The sequence below is a fragment of the Muntiacus reevesi genome, chromosome 4 (assembly GCF_963930625.1).
Source record: "Muntiacus reevesi chromosome 4, mMunRee1.1, whole genome shotgun sequence".
NCBI classification, from domain to species: Eukaryota; Metazoa; Chordata; class Mammalia; order Artiodactyla; family Cervidae; genus Muntiacus; species Muntiacus reevesi.
Genome location: NC_089252.1, coordinates 66,941,676 through 66,963,621, shown reverse-complemented (window position 1 = coordinate 66,963,621; position 21,946 = coordinate 66,941,676). Strand labels below are relative to the sequence as shown.

The 21,946-nt window shown below is 45.1% G+C and overlaps 1 protein-coding gene across 1 annotated transcript in view; it reads left to right on the top strand.

Moving 5' to 3' along the window:
- Nucleotides 1–7,687: 7,687 nt before the first annotated feature.
- Nucleotides 7,688–21,946, top strand: part of DYNC1LI1 (dynein cytoplasmic 1 light intermediate chain 1) — a 52,445-nt gene continuing 38,186 nt past the window's right edge. The window contains exons 1-2 of the mRNA XM_065932929.1: nt 7,688–7,908; nt 8,100–8,173. Coding sequence (XP_065789001.1) covers nt 7,763–7,908; nt 8,100–8,173 — 220 coding nt within the window. The 5' untranslated portion in view covers nt 7,688–7,762. The remainder of the gene's footprint in view (nt 7,909–8,099; nt 8,174–21,946) is intronic.

The window sequence follows — 21,946 nt, the reverse complement described above, 5'->3', positions numbered from 1 at the left end:
ATTCAGAGCATAGTATTTTTCAATGATATATTTCAAAGCAAATGAAGCATTTTTTCTTTGTAAACTGCGATCCTCAGGTATGCTTATACACAAACACACACATATGCATACACAAGCACTTTTTTTTTTTTTTTTTTAAAGAAGGAAGGGCATGGATTTCAATTTCGACCAAAAATAGAAGAGATTCTCTTTCAGGTGTTTTCCATGAAGGGGGAAAAACACCTAAGAAAGTCTGTCCCTGTTTTCTCCTCTCAGGTGTCTCCCCCTCTCTTTCTTTGTCTAAGATATGAAGTTCTTTCAGGGCTCACCTGATAATAATCCGAGTGAGTGTTAGGAGAGAGATTAGGTGTGTAATTTGAGGGACTGGTGACTGAAATGTGAATTAAATACCCATCATTGCATTCATTATAAGGAGGTACTTAGAATGAGAGAAACACAACTCAAAGGAAAGCAAAAAAAAGCAAGATTAGGCATATTTTCCCTCTAATTGGGTCCCTGGATCTCCTGTTGGGAAAGTTTGTAAGCAGAGACTCTGCCAATTCTAGAATTACTGCTTTTTCTCAAACATCAGGGTATTACCAAAAAAAAAAAAAAAAATCATATATTATGTAAGGGACTCTTGAACCTCTTTTATTGTTTGAATTGTTCATAGAGCAGCCTCAAAGGGGTCACTTATGGCCTTGTTTATTTCCTTTTTCTTTTGGCTTTTCGGCTGGCATTTGTGTCCGCTGTGATTGCCAGCATTTGGCGCAGTGGGTGAAACAAGTCTTATTTGAACATCTGCCAGAGACAGCCGGTGGGAGCTGGTGCAAGAGGAAGCAGCTCTAGGGGTGGCTGCTTTGTCCCAGTTCTCAAACACAGAGGGAGCCGTCCCTGCAGAAAGAGGAAGCGGCCTGCACCAGCCCCACCCCCACCTCAGCGCTCCATCCCTCAGCCCTCCAGAAGGTTCTCCTCCCTAACCAGTTTTCTGCAGAGCTCTTGTGCCTGACAAATGATCACTTTTCTTGAGAAAAATAAAACCTAACTATATGGCCTTGAGGAAGCTGATGAGTAAGCAGGAGATGATGGTTGACAGAGAGGAGACATAGCTCCTCAGTGATGGAAAGCCGGAGAGAGGAGCTGTCTCCTCTCTAACTAGTGTTCCATTTTCCACTTCCAGGCTCCGTGGCTCAGCTGAATTAGAAAGCAAACTAAAAAGGATATCTGGGGTACACCCCGGGGTATCGCAGCAGGATCTAAGACTTCCTCAAACGACAGCAGGATACTATTATTGAGAAACCTAGAGAGGCCCAGAGCCTCTTAAGAAAAGGTAAATCAGTATTCAGGCAGCATCTTAAAGTAGCAAGAGAATGTGGAATACATTTTAGAAGGATTTGGGTTCAGTGCTAAAGAACCCGCCTGCCTTGCAGAAGACTCAAGAGCTGCAGGTTCCATCCATGGGTCAGGAAGATCCCCTGGAGGAGGAAGTGGCAACCCACTCCAGTATTCTTGCCTGGAAAATCCCATGGACAGAGGAGCCTGGTGGACTACAGTCCATGAGGTCACAAAAAGTCAGACAACTGAATGCTCATGTGCACACACACACACACACACACATCAAAAACCGGCTAGCATATTGTAAAAGAGAGCTCCTGCTTTCAAGTATTGAAGAATTTTTTTGTATTCCTTTTTCCTCTTGAAATGCATAAACACCATCATCATCATCACCATCATTATCCTGGAATTTGAGAAACCTGGTGACAAAGAGTAAATCTGTTCCTTTATTCATACCTTCAACAAATCTTGTGCTACGTTCTAGGCACAAAGTGCTCTGGGGTATATTAGTGAAGCCCACACAGAGCTTAAGTTGTAATAAGTAAATTCTATACAGTCCACCCTTTGTATCTGTGGGTTCCACATCCACATATTTAACCAACCTTGGATTAAAAGTATTTGGAAAGGGAATTCCCTAGTGGTCCAGTGGTTAGGATGCCACACTTCTACTACAGGAGACTGCCAAGGGCATGGTTCAGTTCAGTCGCTCAGTCCTGTCCAACTCTTTGCAACCCCATGGACTGCAGCACACCAGGCTTTCCTATCACCAACTCCCGGGGCTCGCTCAAACTCATGTCCATTGAGTTGGTGATGCCATCCAACCATCTCATTCTGTGCCGTCCCCTTCTCCTCCTGCCTTCAGTCTTTCCTAGCATCAGGTTCTTTCCCAGTGAGTCAGTTCTTCACATCAAGTGGCCAAAGTATTGGAGCTTCAGTATCAGCATCAGTCCTTCCAATGAATATTCAGGACTGATTTCCTTTAGGATTGGCTGGTTTGATCTCCTTGCTGTCCAAGGGACTCTCAAGAGTCTTCTCCAACACCACAGTTCAAAAGCATCAATTCTTTGGCACTCAGCTTTCTTTATAGTACAACTCTCACATCCATACATCACTACTGGAAAAACCGTAGCTCTAACTAGATGGATCTTTGTCAGCAAAGTAATATCTCTGCTTTTTAATATGCTGTCTAGGTTAGTCACAACTTTTCTTCCAAGGATCAAGCATCTTTTAATTTCATGGCTGCAGTCACCATCTGCAATGATTTTGGAGCCCAAAAAAATAAAGTTTGTCACTGTTGCCACTGTGCCCATCTATTTGTCATGAAGTGATGAGACTGGATGCCATGATCTTTGTTTTTTGAATGTTGAGTTTTAAATGAGCTTTTTCACTTTCCTCTTTCACTTTCATCAAGAGGCTTTTTAGTTTTTCGCTTTCTGCCATAAGGGTGGTGTTATCTGCATATCTGAGGTTATTGATATTTCTCCCAGCAGTCTTGATTCCAGCTTGTGCTTCATCCAGCCCAGCATTTTGCATGATGTACTCTGCATATAAGTTAAATAAGCAGGTTTACAATATACAGCCTTGGCATACTCCTTTCCCTATTTGGAACCAGTCTGTTGTTCCATGTCCGGTTCTAACTGTTGCTTCTTGACCTGCATATAGGTTTCTCAGGAAGCAGGTCAGGTGGCCTGGTATTCCCATCTCTTTAAGATTTTTCCACAGTTTGTTGTGATCCACACAGTCAAAGGCTTTGACATTGTCAATAAAGCAGAAATAGATGTTTTTCTGGAACTCTCTTGCTTTTTTGATGAACCAGTGGATGTTGGCAATTTGATCTCTGGTTCCTCTGCCTTTTCTAAATCGAGCTTGAAGATCTGGAAGTTCATAGTTCACACTCTATTGAAGACTGGTGTGGAGAATTTTGAGCATTACTTTGCTAGCGTGTGAGATGAGTGCAATTGTGCAGTAGTTTGAACATTCTTTGGCATTGCCTTTCTTTGGGATTGGAATGAAAACTGACCTTTTCCAGTCCTGTGGCCACTGCTGAGTTTTCCAAATTTGCTGACATATTGAGTGTAGCACTTTCACAGCATCATTTTTTAGGGTTTGAAATAGCTCAGCTGGAGTTCCATCACCCATACTAGCTTTGTTCGTAGTGATGCTTCCTAAGGCCCACTTGACTTCGCAGTCCAGGATGTCTGGCTCAAGGTGAGTGATCACACCATCGTGGCTATCTGGGTCGTGAAGATCTTTTTTGTATGGTTTTTCTGTGTATTCTTGCCACCTCTTCTTAACATCTTCTGTTTCTCTTAAGTCCATACTGTTTCTGTCCTTTATTGTGCCCATCTTTGTATGAAATGTTCCTTTGGTATCTTTAATTTTCTTGAAGAGATCTCTAGTCTTTCCCATTCTATTTCTTCCCTTTGCATTGGTTGCTGAGGAACGCTTTCTTCTCTCTCCTTGCTGTCCTTTGAATTCTGCATTCCGATGGGTATATCTTTCCTTTTCTTCTTTGCCTGTTTGATGCCTAGTCTGGGTACTAGGATCCCATATGCCACCTGGTGTGGCCAAGAAAAAAAAGATTTAGGAAAAATCTCCAGAAAAATTTCCAAAAAGCAAAACCTGAATTTGCCTTGGTCAGGCAACTATTTACATAGCTTTTACATTGTATTTACAACTAGTTACATAGTATTTACAATATATTAGGTATTATAAGAAATTGAGAGATGATTAAGGGCTTCCTTGGTGGCTCAGCAGTAAAGAATCTGCCTGCCAATGCAGGAGACAGATTTGATCCCTGGGTCAGGAAGATCTCTTGGATAATGAAATGGCAACCCATTCCAGGATTCTTGCCTCGGGAATCTTATGGACAGAGGAGTCTGGTGGGCTACAGTCCATGGGTTTGCAAAAGGGTCAGACCAACTTAGTGACTAAACAACAACAAAGAGATGATTAAAGTATATGTTGTGTGAAGGTTTAGTGCAAATACTACCCCATTTCATATACTTGAGGATCCATGGATTTTGGTGTCTGTTGGGGGGTCCTGGAACTAATCCCCTGAAGATATTGAGGATGACAGTACTAGCTTAGGAAGTAATAATCTGTACATCTTATACTATGTCAGAAGGTAGTGTTATGGAAAACACAAACACAGGCAAGGTAAGAAGAACCTGGAATTGCAGAGGCGAAGATTTAAATTTCAGCACTGAATGGGGTAGTCAGGGTAGACCATCTAGAAGCTGAGAACTGAGCAAAGACATTGGGGGTGGAGAGGGACGTAGCCAGGTGGCTATTTGGAGGAAGATATTGGTTTGGCAGCTCCTTATCTCCTTCATGGACTTCCCTGGTGGTTCAGAGGTAAAGAATCTGCCTGCAGTGTGGGAGACCAGAGTTTGAGCCCTGTGTTGAGAAAGATACCATGGATGAGGAAATGGCAACCCATTTCAGTATTCTTGCCTGGAAAATCCCATGGACAGAGGAACCTGGTGCGCTACTGTACATGGGGTCGCAAAGAGTTGGGAATGACTGAGCAACTGTGAAAATGACATTTTCACTTTCAGTATCTCCTTCATGGCAGAAGGGAACAGCTAAATCAAAGGGATATACAATATGTTTAAAGAATAGCTGTGGCAGCAGTGTGGCTGAGTGGGGAAACTGAGGGACCAATTAGAGCAGAAAAGTCCAGAGAGGCAATGGAGGCCAGATTCTGTAGACTTTGTGGGTCATTGTAAGGACTTTGGAGTTTACTTTGATTGAAATGAGAAACCACTATAGGATTTTGAGTAAAAGAGTAAAATGATATGATTTTTTTTTTTTTGGCCAGCTTGTGAGGTCTTAGTTCTCTGACCAGGGATTGAACCCAGGCCACAGCAGTGAATGCCCTGAGTCCTAACCACTGGACAACCAGGGTACTCCTAGCTCATATTTTTAAAGGATCCCTCCAGCTGCTGTATTGAAGAGCCTTTTATAGCAATTCAGGCAAGAGATGGTAGCTCACAGTCATATCAGAGGGTGAGTGATAAGAAGTTGGATTGTGGGTATATTTTAAAGGTGAAGATTTTTGGATTCCTGATGTATTCAATTGTGCGGTGTGAAGGGAATGCAGGAGTCAAGAATAACTTAGGCAATAAGGAACTGCTACCTAGTGGGTTAGGTCAGGGGTCCCCAACCCCCAGTCCTGGTCTGTAGCCTGTTAGGAACCAGGCCACACAGCAGGAGGTGAAGTGGCAGGCAAGCAAGTGTATATACATCTGTATATACAACTGCTCCTCATCACTCAAATCCACCCCACCCCCATCCATGGAAAAATTATGTTCTATGAAACTGGTCCCTGGTGCCAAAAAGGTTGGGGATCACTAGGTTAGGTGATGGGTGAAATAGACTTTGGGGGGAGAGGTCAGATACTCAGTTTAAAGCATGCTGAATTTGCGACTGCTGTTAGATATCTAAGTGAAGATGTGGAAGAAACAGTTGGATGCATTAATCTGGAGTTCTAGATGGAGCTCTAGGCTGGAGAGAAAAATCTGGGAGATTTATCATACAGACAGAATTTAATGAGACTGTATGAGATCACCAAAGAATTGGGTATAGGTAGAGAAGAGGAACAAAGACTGAGCCCTGAGCCATTAAATGGTCCAGAAAATGAGGAAATGGTGGAGGAGACTGAGAAGGAACAGCTAGTGACACAGAAAAAAACTGCAAGAGAACATGGTGACCAGGAAGTCATGTAAAGAAGATCTAGAAAGGAAGATCAACTATAGTATATGTTGCTGAAAAGCTAAGAAAGACAAGGAAGTAGAAGTTACCATTGGATTTAGCAATAAGGAGATCATTGACTACAAGGATAAGAGCAGTTTCTGTGGAGTCATGGGGTAAAAATCTTATTGAAGTAAGCTCTAAGGCCAAAGGGGAAGGGGAATTGAAGATAGCATGTACAGACAACTATTTTAAAGAGTTTTGCTATAAAAGGGAGAAAAAAAATGTAGTGGTAGCTGGTGAAGGAGTAGGGAGGGCCAAGAAGATAATGATCAAGTTGAAATCAATAAATGATTATCTAGAGAAAGGGGCGGGGGGAGAATTGTTGGAGCAATGCCGTTGAGTGGTGGAAAGGAGATGGAATCCAGTGCAGAAGTGGAGCTGTTGGTTTAGTGTAAGAGTATGAATTATTTGCCTATGATAATTGGCAGGATAATTAGTATGACAGTGCAGAAACTGGAAGGGGTATGTGTGTTAGTGGAAATCTGTGGAAGTCTAAAGGCCTCCAAGTAGAGGAAAGAAAAAAGACCACATAACAAAGGAGCAGGAATCAGAATGACTTTGGATTTCTCAATGACAGCACTAAAATCTAGCAGACAAGGGGTAAAGGCCTTAAAAAAAACATAAGGGAAGATAATTTGCATCCTAAGAATTCTATACCCAGCCAAACTATCACTGAGTGTAGACTACCTGCATTTTCAGACAGACAAGGAGAGCTGGCTATCTTCTGTTTGCTCCTCCTAACCCTTTTTGTGCTCAGATAGGTAAACCTGCATGGATTCCTTTGCTCGAGTTCTCTTGCCTTTTGGCTTCCGGTGGCTTTGGCAAACGTGAGACACTGGTGGGATACCTCAGGGCAGAAGAGAGGTCAGGGCTGTGTTCATTCACTCAAAGTCACAGATTTTGCTCATCAACACTTTTCTTACAGCTACAGTTCTCTGGCTTCTAGTGAACATGCCTTCCTTTCTCCCTTCAGCCCTAAATCTTCCTGCTCTTGCTAACCCCATCTCTTAAGATCATTCACACCTTTATCAATTATTCCTTCATTAAGCTTTCACCTGGACCTTGATTGAATGCAGGTGTCCCAAAACGTAGCCATACCCTACTTTTTTTCTCTCATAAAACCAACGGAGCAAGTTCTCCACTAAAATACGAAAGAAGACACAGGAATGAGGCAAACAGAATCACAACAATGGTGAAAAGAGATTGCAGGATGACAGCTTTGTCCTAGGTAAACAACAACCAATTCTAATTGCAGCAGGCGGGGTAGCAGTGACAGTGCAGGAATTTCACACCCACTACGAGGTTTGTGGACCTGACCGAAGGAGGGAGAGAGGGAGCGAGCGCGTGCGAGCGAGCACTGTCCACCTGACACACCCCAAGGCGACCGGCTGCAGCCCAGGACTGCGGGAGGGGTGGGGGTAGCGGCAATCAACCCGCAGAGATTAGGACTGGCGCTGCGGCAGGGCGGGCAGCCGGGTAATCTGCGCACGCGCATCCTCGCCGCGCCGGCCAGCCTGCAGCGCACGCGCAGTTCGCTCTCGCTTACTCCGTCAGTCCCTGCAGAGCCTGGGTCCCACCCCCGCAGGCCCCGCCCCGCTCCCGTGCGCCGAACGCCCCATATCCGGGTTCCCGCCGCCGCCGCTGCCGCGCTCATTCAGCTTTGCCGGGAGCGGTGTGATTCCCGACCAAGATGGCGGCCGTGGGGCGAGTCGGCTCCTTCGGTTCCTGTCCGCCAGGATTAACCTCGACTTACACAGGCGGCCCCTTGGCCAACGAGCTAGCGTCGGGCAACGGCGGCGCCGCGGCAGGCGACGACGAGGACGGACAGAACCTTTGGTAAGGACCGCACCCCTCCCTGGTTCCCGCTGGCAACCCCGGCCCGGGGATGGTCCAGGGTCGCGTGTCCGCCGGGGCTCGGCGCCGGCCCAGGCCGCCGCGTTCTCGGCCACCCCCGTCCGGGCGTGGAGGCTGGGGCAGCCCCTCCGGCGCGGGGCCCCGGCCTGAGCGTCCGCCTTGTTCCCCGCCAGGTCCTGCATCCTCAGTGAGGTCTCCACCCGCTCACGCTCCAAACTCCCCGCGGGGAAGAATGTGCTGCTGCTGGGTAAGTACCCCCACCTGCTCCGCCCTGCGCGGCGTCCTCCCGGGCCTGGGTCCGGGGCCGCTCGCCGCGCTCCGGCTGGCTTTGTGCGGACAGCCTGGCCGGGCCCCGCCCCGCCGCCCGACCTGTCGCTGACAGCTGGGGGAGAAGAGAAACTGGGACCCCTGCCGCGGGACCTGCGGGGACCCGCCCTCCCCAGAACCCTTCTCCTCTCCTGGGTGTTTGTGGGGGTGGCCCTGACAGTCACCCCTGGGAAGGACAATGCGATAGCCCATCTGAGAGGTCTCGTGGCTTAGGATTTACCTCGAAAATAAGGACGGTTTTTCTTTCATAACAAAAATTGGTAGCAGGAGGCTCTCCGCCAGAGTTCTGTTGCAAATAGCATGCCATCAATATTTAATAGCAGGCTCTTTGTGTAATTGACAGAGACGCTAGAAAGGGGACCTGGTAGTTGTGATGAATGTTCTTATTTGATTCAGCTTTTATAGGTACAATGGGCTCGTGTTGCAGCTGCCTTTTTCACTAACACCTATAGGGCAGTAAACAGCTTTCTCTTTCAGCCCCTTTGGCCCGATGGGTGTAATAAGGAGAAATGGTCTAATGTGTCGAGGGTCCAGATTGTTCTATATCCCCTCTGCTCTCCTGGAGTTAGGTATTTGTTTCTTTACTGAGTCTGCGGGTGGACGTGGAGAACAATTCACAGGTTCACCTTTTTGCAGGCTTAGCTCCAAAGTCATTTAGAGGAGAGATTTCTTTCATACTCTTTCGATGTGAAAATTTGAAGTTTGGCTCATAAGATGACGGTTAAATTTTAAAACTTTGGTGTTGATGCCTCAAGACTTTTTATGTGCATTTAAAAACAGGGAAGGAAACAGAAGTCAAATCTATTTGTGAGGGTCTGCTTTTAATGGGAATGTTTATTTTATTATTTTTTAATGGGAATGTTTAAATAAAAACAAATTATTTTTCATGAACTGCTGCCAGTCTGCAGCGTGATTCTTGACGTTATTTAAGGTTAATGGAGCTATTTGAAAAATTTGTGTTACCTTTGTTTTTAATGTGATTGAAACTACCTCCTGCAGATTCACCTGGGTACCCTCATGACCATATCACAAACTAGTCCTATGATCTTATGTAGGTTCTTTGACTTCTATGACCCTCAGTTTCTTTCTTAAAATTGACATTATAGAAATAATACCTACTTCCTAGGGTTATGGGGACAACTGAGTGAGATAATGTTTGTGAACTGATAACAGAACAATGACTTTGGTGAGTCTCTTTTAAATGGATTAGAAAATATTTTTATTTTAAAAATTGAGTTAGTACCTACATAGTGGTAATATAGGCTAGAGACAGAATCCAAAAGCAAAAAAGAAAAAATCCAGAAAATGTTTTCGATCTACTAGCTTAAACAAATTTCTATTAAGTGCTTAAACTAAAATGTACCTAACACAGCTTGACCTCATTGAGGTGGGTTGTATTTTTAATTATTCTCAAGACTTCTTTTCAAATGCTGCTGCTGTAAAGAGAAGATCCTGATTTTTTTTCTCATTTTAGAAGTTCTTCCCAACTAATCCTTAGTGCATTAGATGTTACTTACATGGTTCTGTTTCTAGTGAAACAAAAGTGACAGTTTTGTTCATTTCTTGATGTTTCTAATTTGCACTGAGGTTGCGCCATGTTTTTTTTTTTTTTTTTTTTTTGCGCCATATTTTTTAAACCCTTTTTTAAACCTCTGTCTTTGGGTCAAAGACTGATTATACTTAGAGGCCCTAGACTTCCATCCCTCCAAACTTAGACTAGATTGTTCTATATCTTCTCTGCTGTAAAATAGATTCCTTTTATATGAGCTTTTCCAGCTTCACCTGATATCAAGTTTATGCAAGTTTATAATTAAAAAAAATTTTTTTGGGGGTACTATTTCTACTGGGATTTCATCAAAATCCTTTTCAGCTTTGGGAAAAAGCTGACAACAGATTTTTATACTGATTACATAAACAGGTTTAATTTTCTAGAATACCTCTTAAAGATTTCTTAAAGACATTTTACCATCATGTATTATGGCTGCCTTCAGTTTATGCTGGTGGGAGAGAAAAATGTATAAATAGGGATTGTGGTTTTCTTTGTTTGGAGTTTGAATGTGCTAGACAAAGGATGTTTGACTCTAATATGTCTTTCATAATATGAATTATGGTGATCTCTGGAGTCCCATATTTAAAAAACCAAATCTGAGACTAAAAAGATTTTACATTTCCAGTTCAGTTGCTCAGTCGTGTCCAAATCTTTGTGACCCCATAAACAGCAGCACGCCAGGCCTCCCCTGTCCATCACCAACTCCCGGAGTCCAACCAAACACATGTGCATTGAGTCGGTGATGCCATCCAACCATCTCATCCTCTGTCGTCCCCTTCTCCTCCTGCCCTCAATGTTTCCCAGCATCAAGGTCTTTTCAGATGAGTCAGCTCTTCGCATCAGGTGGCCAAAGTATTGGAGTTTCAGCTTCAACATCAGCCCTTCTAATGAACACCCAGGACTGATCCCCTTTAGTCCTTGCAGTCCACGGGACTCTTAAGAGTCTTCTCCAACACCACAGTTCAAAAGCAGTAATTCTTTGGTGCTCAGCTTTTTTTTTTATGTTTTATTTATTTTTATTTACTTATTTATTTTGGCTGCATTGGGACTTCGTTGCGTGTGGCTACTCTCTAGCTGTGGTGCATGCTTTCATTGTAATGGCTTCTCTTGCTGTGGAGCACGGACTCTAGGGCACGCGGTCTCAGTAGTTGCGTCTCCCAGGCTCTAGAGCACAGGCTCAGTTGCCCTGTGGCGTGTGGAATCTTCCCAGACCAGGGATCGAACCTATGACCCCTGCATTGGCAGTCGGACTCTCAACCACTGGACCAACAGGGAAGTCCGCGCTCAGCTTTCTTTATAGTCCAACTCTCACATCCATGCATGACCGCTGGAAAAACCATAGCCTTGACTAGACGGACCTTTGTTGGCAGAGTAATGTCTCTGGTTTTTAATATGCTATCTAGGTTGGTCATAACTTTCCTTCCAAGGAGTAAGCGTCTTTTAATTTCATGGCTGCAGTCACCATCTGCAGTGATTCTGGAGCCCCCAAAAATAAAGTCTGACACTGTTTCCACTGTCTCCCCATCTATTTCCCATGAGGTGATGGGACCAGATGCCATGATCTTAGTTTTCTGAATGTTGAGCTTTAAGCCAGCTTTTTCACTCTTGTCTTTCACTTTCATCACGAGGCTCTTTATTTATGTAAAATAGGAACGGTGATCACACATTATATATGGTGAACACAAATTGCAGTTGAGCTTTACCTTGCTCTGCAGCCTCCCCTCCCACTGCCTGGGGTGGAAGGACTCAAAACTGGCAATGGATGCCTGTGTGTGAGCCATCCTCAACACATTTTCTTTTCTTTCTTATTTTAAAACCTTTTATTGGAGTACAGTTGCTTTACGTTGTTGTTAGTTTCTGTTGTGCAGCAAAGTGAACCAGCTGTACATGCACCCCCCTCTCGTTTAGATCCCCTCCCCTTTTAGGTCACCACAGGCCCCTGAGTAGAGCGCCCTGGGCTGCACATAGGTTCTCATTCGTTACATAATTTGTATACAGTAGCATGTGTATATCAGTCCCACTCTGCGAGCTCATTGCAGCCTCCCTTCCCCCCCTTGGTATCCATTGGTTTGTTCTCTACATCTGTGTCTCTGTTTCTGCTTTGCAGATAAATTCATCTTCATCGTTCTTAGATTCCACATATAAGCAGTATTACATGTTTTTTTCTCTTTCTGACTTCACTTTGTTTGAGTCTCTAGGTTTATCTTTGTCTCTGCAGATGATGATGTTTCACTCCTTTTAATGGCAGAGTAGTACTTCATCAGGGGCTTCCCTGGTGGCTCAGACGGTAAAGAGTCTGCCTGCAGTGTGGGAGACCTGGGTTTGATCCCTGGGTTGGGAAGATCTGGAGAAGGAAATGGCAACCGACTCCAGTATTCTTGCTTGGGAAATCCCATGGACAGAGGAGCCTGGCAGACTGTAGTCCATGGGGTCACAAAGAGTCGGACACAACTGAGTGACTTCACTTGACTGGTATTTCATTGTATGTATGTACCACATCTTCTTTAACCATTGCTTTGTTGGTAGACATTTAGGTTGCTTCCATGTCCTGGCTATTGTATGTAAATAGTGCTGCAGTGAACACTGGAGTGCATGTATCGTTTTGAATTATGTTTTTTCTGATATATGCCCAGGAGTAGGATTGCTGGATCGTATCTCAAAGCATTTACGTACAAATCTTAGTTTGCCTCCTCTGCCCCCCTTCCTCCCAACTTCCCCAAATTTGGGATGTAGATGTTAATGCCAATTTGTAGGTAAGATACTGAATTTCAGAGACCTGTTCAGTGAGTTTTCCAAGGCCACACAGCTGTAAAGACTTTGCCCTCTGATTTTGGTGAGGCCTTTGGACTTTTGATAGAAATTCCTTCAAGGGAGAAAGTGCCACCTACTCTTCCTACTGCATAACTTTTTAAAAAGGCTATCTTTGAGTGAAAATACTAATAATTATTTTAAAGTAAAATCCAAATATTTGCTGGATTCTAGGATGTAGCTTAATGAGGGACACTTCTGCTGCCATGGCATTTGTGCTGAAGCAGTCGTTTGCTACGTCTGACCCCTGGCGAAACCCAGAAGCACTCTGGCATTAGCATTCAGTCATTCTTGCTGGAAAGATTTTGAGAATGAACTTGTTTGTTCTTGATATTAAAAGGCAGAATCTCTTGTGCGTGTGGTTTTAGTAGCATTTAACTTACAAGTGGTCCTTTTAAGAACTTTTTTCTCTTTACACTTACTATTTAATCAAACTTTACTACAGTGATTGGAGTTATATGAATTTTAATAGCTGCTGCTGAGGGCACTTTGTCCATACCTTGGGTCACTTGACCATGTTTTGATAAGACTACCTAAGGAAAATAACAACAGCAACAAATTTGTAGGCACTTACATGTACCAGGCACTTTAGGATTGTTTACACACTGAGATTATCTCCATAAAGATCAGGAAAGAAACACAGCTGTTATATAAATTATCCTGAGGTGACATAGCCAGAAGGGGCAATGTCACTATCCTGAATTGTGCAGTCTGGCTTCAGAGCCAGTATCCTTAATCTATATACCGGGCAGTCTCTCTTCAGGAAGAGAGCTGTCTTTGTAGGAAAAGTAAACGATGTCTAGCAGTTACTAAGGAATTTTCTTTAGTTCTCCTGATGTAATCTGCCTCATTGCAAAAAGTCTCATTGATATAGATTAATTGAATTTATTGTCTGAAGATACATACGTAGTCTTGGACGCCAGCACAGTGCCTGGCTGATAGATGAGACATTAGTATTACTTCCTGTTTTGAGGCCATCATGAATTAATGAAAGCTAGTTGGTTGGCCCATTGGTAAATCATGTAAGCCTCATCTTTCTTGTCTGTAAATTAAGAGACTTGGACTTAGTGATTTCTGAAGTCTTAGCTCCTCTGACATTCTATAATTATTTCTAATTGTAAAGCTTGTGAGTTATATGTTTTTGAAGAAATGTTTTGAAAACATGCTGTAATTGGGTTTTCTTTGTATATGTGGACGGTTTGATTCTGCTCAGGGAAGAAGTCTGGAGTTTGCAGTTTTTACCCCTGAAGGCATTAGTAGCTCAGGATAGTGTGCAGCCAAAAAAAAGTCTCACAAAATACTGAGCATCATCATGAATAAAATTCATTTGTTTTATGTTTGAATTATTTTAAGTAGGAGACCTCAAGATACACATTGAACTAGAGATCTTTTCAGGGAAGTAACTTGTCAAGGAAGTGAGTGGTTTTCTATATAAGGGCTGACTCTGAAAAGAATGAAATTGTTCAGTCAGAAACTGTTTGAGAGAAACTGGGATTAAAGGTCCCCAAAGTTGTGACTTGTGAGAAACAGATTTTTATCAGGTGGCACTGTTTTCTGGCATGATCGGTTATAGGAATGGGATATAAGGAATAGTGCTATCGCAGCTACGCTGTTGGACTGGTAATTTTCAAAGGTTTAACAAAAATATTGCCTATTACATGTTACTATTGCTATAAAATATACCAGATATAAAGTGTTTTGAGAGTCCATTGGCACATTGGTATTTTATGATGGTCAGCAACCTATCAAGGCCACATAGGAAATAATTTAGGCTCTGTGAGCCATATGGTCTCTATTGTAACTGTTCAGCTCTGCCCTTGTAGGCCCCAGACAGCTATAGATAATACATGAGTGAATGAGGGTGGCAGTGTTTAGTAAATTTTATCTGCAGAAAGAGGCAGCAGACCAGATGTGGCCTATGGGCAGAAGTTTGTAGCCCCCGCTTTTAGAATGTTAGGGGCATCAGTTTATCAGTGCCAGGTGCCAGTTAATAGAGGTTTCTGGTTAACCGAATATGGTGTTTGGCCCCTAATAGGTGCTCAGTAAATAAATGTTGGATGAATGTTGACCATCTTTTACTTGAAGGTTCATTGTTATACCAGCTAGAGGTATAGTCTGAACACAGGTTTAAAAATTGTCAAGAGAAGCTCATATATTTCCTTCTAGAGCTATTGTCAAAAACAGAGAATAGCTGGAAGAAGTACAGATGTCAGGTGATAAGAGTGGTAATTCAGTTGGTGTGACGTCCACATGAAGGAAGATCAGCAAAAGCCCTCTGAAAATGCAGAACAGGAGCCTTGGGTTAGGAAAAAGGAAAGACCCAAGTTCATCATGGCACTGTGTTACTATAAAGTGAGTGACCGAGGAACCTCCTGGTCGTCCAGAGGTTAAGACTGCTCCCAGTGCAGGGGGCATGGGTTCAGTCCCTAGTTGGGGAGCTGTATCCAACATGCTTTGTGGTGAGGCCAAAAAGGAAAAAAAGTGACCATGGACTAACCTTTTGGGGTCCTTATTTTGTTTGTAAAGTAAGGGCAGTGGCCGTTGGAGAAACCTCACAGGTAAGCTCTTTATTCATTAGTTCATCAAGCATGTATTAGAGCGTGCTGTGCATAAAATGCTCCCCTGGGTCATCTGGAGAAGACAAGGCTCGCTACGGATGTGGTCCCCGCCCTCCAGGAGCTTACACCCTCCAGTGGGGAGAGACGCACAGCTCTGGGTGAGAGGCCAGATGTGTCAGTCTGAAGTAGTTGCTAAAGAGATTACATGAGATTTTATGGAAAAGGTGGTGTCTGAGTAACATTTTGCCAGTAGGGTGGGGAGGGGAACATTGCAGGATTTGGGGGACGTGCGGCCGCAGCTGAAACCCTGGTGAGAGGGTCCCGAGCAGCTCATGTGTCGGGAAGCCCTTAAGCAGAGGCCCCGGTGTCAGGGTCAGCCCGCCCAGCATGGGAAGCTGTGGGCTTGTGGGCAGCTTGCAGCTCCTGACTTTTCAGTGAAGTCTTTCATATTTCCTGGGATTCAAAGAACTAAAATGATGTGTAGCACACCTTCTGCTTAAGATTAGTATGCACTCTTTTAAATGGTAAAAGTAATACATGTTTCTTGCCAGAGAGAAAAAATATTTTTGAGTAAGAAAAATAAAAATAACAAGTGGTCTCACCACTTGTTAAGAGGTAGGGCTGAGGCCAGCTGCTGGAGTGTGTGTTATGCCTGTTACTCGAGTCTTCTGCTAGATGCTCTGCTCTGTAGCATGTTGACTTGCAGAAGAGGGCTTTGAGCCCCAGGGCACACAGCTGAGCTAGGATTCAGGGTTGGCTTTCACCACACGCACTCCTTGACATGCTGGAGGGAGGTAGTCTTGAATCAGTGGCTGCAGATCCTGTAGCTGGTTAGTAGTTTCTCCCTGCTTTTGCCGGCTGGCAAGGGAGAGGTGCTCTTTGCAATACGAAGAGCAGACCAGCCCCCCCAACTCCCCCACCCTTCTTGGGTCATCCAGGTAACTTACTGGAAGCCATGCGGAAGGCCCACGCCCAAAAGTAGCTCCAGTGGTGACTGCTCGTGGCTCTTGGCACCAGGGCTTTCAGATGAAACAGGATGGTTTATTTTCTAATTTATTTTAATAAGCATTTATTTTTGGCTCTGCTGTTGCTGCGCGTGGGCTTTCTCTGGTCGGGGTGCACGGGCTTCTTCTCGTGGTGTCTGCTCTTGTGCTGCGCCAGCTCTAGGCTCAGCAGTTGTGGCCCATGGGCTCAGCTGCCCCGCAGCGTGTGGAGTCCTCCCAGACCAGGGATTGAACCCGTGTTCCCTGCATTGGCAGACGGATTTTTAACCACTCGACCACCAGGGAAGCCCAGTAATTGATTTTACATCATGCAAAGCCAAATCAGAGGTGTTCATTTTACAGTGTTGGTATCTTACTTGGATAAAGAAGGAATATGGCAGGCTCGAATTCTGTATGTTATGATTGGTATCATGATGCTGTGGACCATAGAGTTTCCAACAGAGGTATGTGGAAGTGTGAATCAAAGCTCTGCCCAGAAAGCAGGCGTCAGAGACACAAACCTGTGTCCAGCAGGGAGTGTGCGCTACCTCAGCCTTCCATGACAGCAGGAAAGAAAGCTGGGAGGAGAGGGAGGCAGAGTACGCGTAGATTTCCCTTTTGTCATCCCTGTCTGTCTTGAGCTGGGCGGAGGATACTAGAACCTGCTCCCTAACAAAGACAGAGATAATAGAGTGGAGGAGCATTGCTGGATTTAAATCCTGACCCTTCTTCAGCAAGTGGCTTAATCTTTCAGATTATACTGTTTACCTTTGAGGATTATTGTAAGGATTGATTGAGATACTGTTTGTAAAACGCTTCAAACATTGGCATACATAGGAAGTGGTCAGGACAGTTGTTACTAACCTAGTACAGTATGTACTTAGTGTTTTTAACTACTCATTTTCACAATTCATGTTTTTGTTTTCTTTTTAAAACACCAATGTCTAAGAAAAACCCTAGTGTATCATATCACTGATCAAGAAGGTATGGGTTGTAGTAGTCCTAGAACTTTAAATCCATCACTTTAAAGAGTGGCGATTGTCTGGTTTTACACCCCACCCCACCTCCATTTAGAAGACAAGGGATTAAATGGAAACACCTGATTTGTCCTGGTTCAGACAACTAATGGTGACAAGGTTATAGTTACTAGAAGTCCCATCTTCTAGAACTTTATGTTTTTTATTCGTTCATCAAATTACTATAAAGATTATGAGCATTACATCCTGTTGTTAAACTAGAAATCTGTGGAGACAAAACAGCATCATGAGCACACATTTATGTTGATGCTGTTTTGGTTATTTTATGTGGAGTTTTTTTCTAATTAATTTGGTGTTCACATTTGAACTTTGAAGTGAGAATTGATGACTGGTGGTGGTTTATGGTAAAACTGAAGTTCTTTTAAGTGCTTGGATCCTGTACTTGGCTCACAGAGAGTGATTTACTTGAATAGGTTCAGATGAATACTTTGAAATACAGGCTTATTTGCTGTGGAGAATTTCACTGTAATTGGATTAACAAATTCCTCCTTTCGTCCATCCACTAGGACAGGATTTGGCCTATAGACTCTTGTTCTGTGGCTAGCAAGCTAAGAACGGTGTTTGTTTTTCACATTTTTGAAGAGTTGGGAAGGTGGAACCCAAAGATAAATATGTGACAGAGACCTTATGTGACCTGCAAAACCTAAAGTATTGCTATCTAGTCCCTTACAGGGAAAGCTGCCCAGTGCCTGGATGAGGACATGAAAATAACTTTATTATGATAAAGTTTGATCTAAAGAAATGTTCAGTTGCTCAGTTGTGTCCAACTCTGTGACCCCATGGACTGCAGCACGCCAGGCCTCCCTGTCCATCACCAACTCCTGGAGTTTACTCAGACTCATGTCCATTGAGTTGGTGATGCCATCCAACCATCTCATCCCCTGTTGTCCCCTTCTTCTCCTGCCTTCAGTCTGGCCCAGCATCAGGGTCTTTTTCAATGAGTCAGTTCTTCACATGAGATGGCCAAAGTATGTTAGGGGTTTTTTAAAATTTTTACTTTATATTTGGGTGTAGTTGGGTATATTTGGGTGTAGTTAGGTTTATTTGGGTGTAGTTAGGTATAGTTGGGTGTAGTTGATTAACAAGGTTGTGTTAGTTTCAGGTGTACAGCAGAATGAATCAGTTATGCATATACATGTGTATATTGTTTTTCAAATTCTTTTGCCATTTAGGTTATTATAGAATATTGAACAGAGGTCCCTGTGCTATACACTAGGTCCCTGTTGGTTATCTATTTTATTTACTTGTTTCTGTTTTAAAATTTTTAGTGGGTATAATTGCTTTCTAATATGTTAATTTTTCAGTTTCAGTTCAGTCGCTCAGTCATGTCCAGCTCTTTGCAACCCCGTGGACTGCAACACACCAGACTTCCCTGTCCATCACCAACTCCTGGAGCTTACTCAAACTCATGTCCATTGGGTCAGTGATGCCATCCAACCATCTCATCCTCTGTCATCCCCTTCCCCACCTTGAGTCTTTTCCAACATCAGGGTCTTTTCCAGTGAGTCAGTTCTTCACATCAGGTGGCCAAAGTATTGGAGTTTCAGCTTCAGCATCAGTCCTTCCAATGAATATTCAGGACTGATTTCTTTCAGGATGGACTGGCTGGATATCCTTGCAGTCCAAGGAACTCTCAAGAGTCTTCTCCAACACCACAGTTCAAAAGCTTCAATTCTTTGGCGCTCAGCTTTCTTTATGGTTCAACTCTCACATTGATCCATGACTACTGGAAAAACCATAGCCTTGACTAGACGGACCTTTGTTAGCAAAGTAATGTCTCTGCTTTTCAATATGCTGTCTAGGTATATCATAGCTTTTCTTCCAAGGAGCAAGCGTCTTTTAATTTCATGGTTGCAGTCACCATCTGCAGTGATTTTGGAGCCCCCCCAAAAATAAAGTCTGCCACTGTTTCCCCATCTATTTGCCATGAAGTGATGGGATCAGATGCCATGATCTTAGTTTTCTGAATGTTGAGTTTTAAGCCAACTTTTTCACTCTTCTCTTCCTCTTTCATCAAGAGGCTCTTTAGTTCTTTGCTTTCTGCCATAAGGGTGGTGTCGTCTGCATATTTGAGGTTGTTGATATTTCTCCCGGCAATGTTGATTCCTGCTTGAGCTTCATCCAGCCCAGCGTTTCTCATGATGTACTCTGCATAGAAGTTAAACGAGCAGGGTGACAATACACAGCCTTGGTGTACTCCTTTCCCAACCTGGAACCAGTCTGCTGTTCCATGTCCAGTTCTAACTGTCGCTTCCTGACCTGCACACAGGTTTCTCAGGAGGCAGGGCAGGTGGTAATCTCTGCTGTGCAGCAGAGTGAATCAGCTGTTCGTACACAGCCGTCCATGTATATTTTTGGCTTCCTTCTCACTTGGGTCCCCACCCAGCATTGAGTAGGGTTCCCTGTGCTGTCCGGTAGCTTTCTCATTAGTTACGTGTTTAATACATAGTAGTTACGTGTGTCGGTCCCAGTTTCCCAGCTCACCGCCCCTTGCTTTCCCCCTTGGTGTCCATGTGTGTCTTCTCTGTCTGTCTCGATTTCTGTTTTACAGACAGATTCATCTGTACCATTTTTCTGGACTCCACATATGTGTTAATGTGATATTTATTTTTCTGACTGACTTCACTCTGAGAATCTCTGGGTCTATCCACATCTCTGCAAATGGCACAATTTCGTTTGTTTTTATAGCTGAGTAATATTCCATTGTATGTATGTACCACATCTTCCTTATCCATTTCTCTGTTGATGAATATTAGGTTGCTTCCATATCCTGGCTATTGTAAATAGAGCTGTAGTGAGCATTGGAGAGCATTTTGAGTTACAGTTTTCTCCAGGTTTATGCTCAGGAATGAGATGATTGGATCTGGAGTAGTTAATGTTTTCAGTGTTTTAAGGAATGTCACTGTTCTTCCTCATGGCTGTATCAGTACGCGTTCCTCCCAACAGTGGAAGAGAGTTCCTTTACTCCACTCTGCATTTATTTAGTTTTTAATTTCTAAAAGCATTAATTTATTTATCTTGACTGTTCTGGATCTTCACTGCTGCACACTGGCTTTCTCTGATTGTGGTGACCAGGGAGTGCCTTTCTAGTTGCCTTGTGCCGGCTCCCTGTTGTGCGGGCTCCTCGTGTGGCGGAGCGTGGGCTGTATGGTGCGTGGGCTCCGGGGCTGCGGCATGTGGGCTCTGGGTGCACAGGCTCAGTGGCTGTGGTGTGTGGGCTCCAGGTCGTGGGCTCCGGGGCTGTGGCGTGCGGGCTCTGGGTGCACAGGCTCAGTGGCTGTGGCCTGCGTGCTCCGGGGCTGTGGCATGTGGGCCCTGGGTGCACAGGCTCAGTGGCTGTGGTGTGCGGGCTCCGGGGCGCGGGCTCCGGCGTGCGGGCTCTGGGGCTGTGGCGTGCGGGCTCTGGGGCTGTGGCGTGCGGGCTCTGGGGCTGTGGCGTGCGGGCTCCGGGGCTGTGGCGTGCGGGCTCTGGGTGCACGGGCTCCGGGGCGCGAGCTCCGGGGCTGTGGCGTGCGGGCTCCGGGGCGCGGGCTCCGGGCTGTGGCGTGCGGGCTCCGGGGCTGTGGCGTGCGGGCTCCGGGTGCACGGGCTCTGGGTGCACGGGCTCCGGGGCTGTGGCGTGCGGGCTCCGGGGCGCGGGCTCCCGGGCTGTGGCGTGCGGGCTCTGGGTGCACGGGCTCCGGGGCTGTGGCGTGCGGGCTCCGGGGTGCGGGCTCCCGGGCTGTGGCGTGCGGGCTCTGGGTGCACGGGCTCCGGGGCTGTGGCGTGCGGGCTCCGGGGCGCGGGCTCCGGGGCTGCGGCGTGCGGGCTCTGGGTGCACGGGGCTCCGGGGCTGTGGCGTGCGGGCTCCGGGGCGCGGGCTCCCGGGCTGTGGCGTGCGGGCTCCGGGGCGCGGGCTCCCGGGCTGTGGCGTGCGGGCTCCCGGGCTGTGGCGTGCGGGCTCCGGGGTGCACGGGCTCCGGGGCTGTGGCGTGCGGGCTCCGGGGTGCGGGCTCCGGGGCTGTGGCGTGCGGGCTCTGGGGCTGTGGCGTGCGGGCTCCGGGTGCACGGGCTCCGGGGCTGCGGCATGCTGGCTCCGGGTGCACAGGCTCAGTGGCCTGCAGCACATGGGATCTTAGTTCCCTGACCGCAGATCAGATCTGTCTCCTGCATTGGCGGGCAGCTTCTTAACCACTGGACCGCCAGGGAATTCCCTCCATCATTTATTGCTTGTAGATTTTTTTTGATGATGCCCTTTCTGACTGGTGTGAGGGGTCGCCTCATTGTAGTTTTGATTTGAATTTCTCTAATAATTAGCGATGTTGAGCATCTTTTCATGTGTTTGGCCATCTGTGTATCTCCTTTGGAGGAATGTCTGTTTAGATATTCTGCCCAGTTTTTGGTTGAGGTGTTTTTTTTTTTGGATCTGGATTAGCTGTTTGTGTCATATGTGTGTATGTATATATAAAAATATATATACATGTATATGTGTATATATATTTATTTCTTTGGCTGCACTGGATCTTAGTGGGATCTTTGATCTTCATTGGGGCATGTGGGATCTTTAGTTATGACATGTGGAATCTAATTCCCTGACCAGGAATTGAACCTGGGTCCGCTGCATTGGTAATGTGGAGTCTTAGCCACTGGGCCACCAGGGAAGTTCTGAGCTGTTGGTGTATCTGGAGATTAATCTTTTGCCAGTTGCTTGGTTTGTAAATATTTTCTGCCATTCTGAGAATTATCTTTTCATCTTGTTTATGGTTTCCTTTGCTGTGC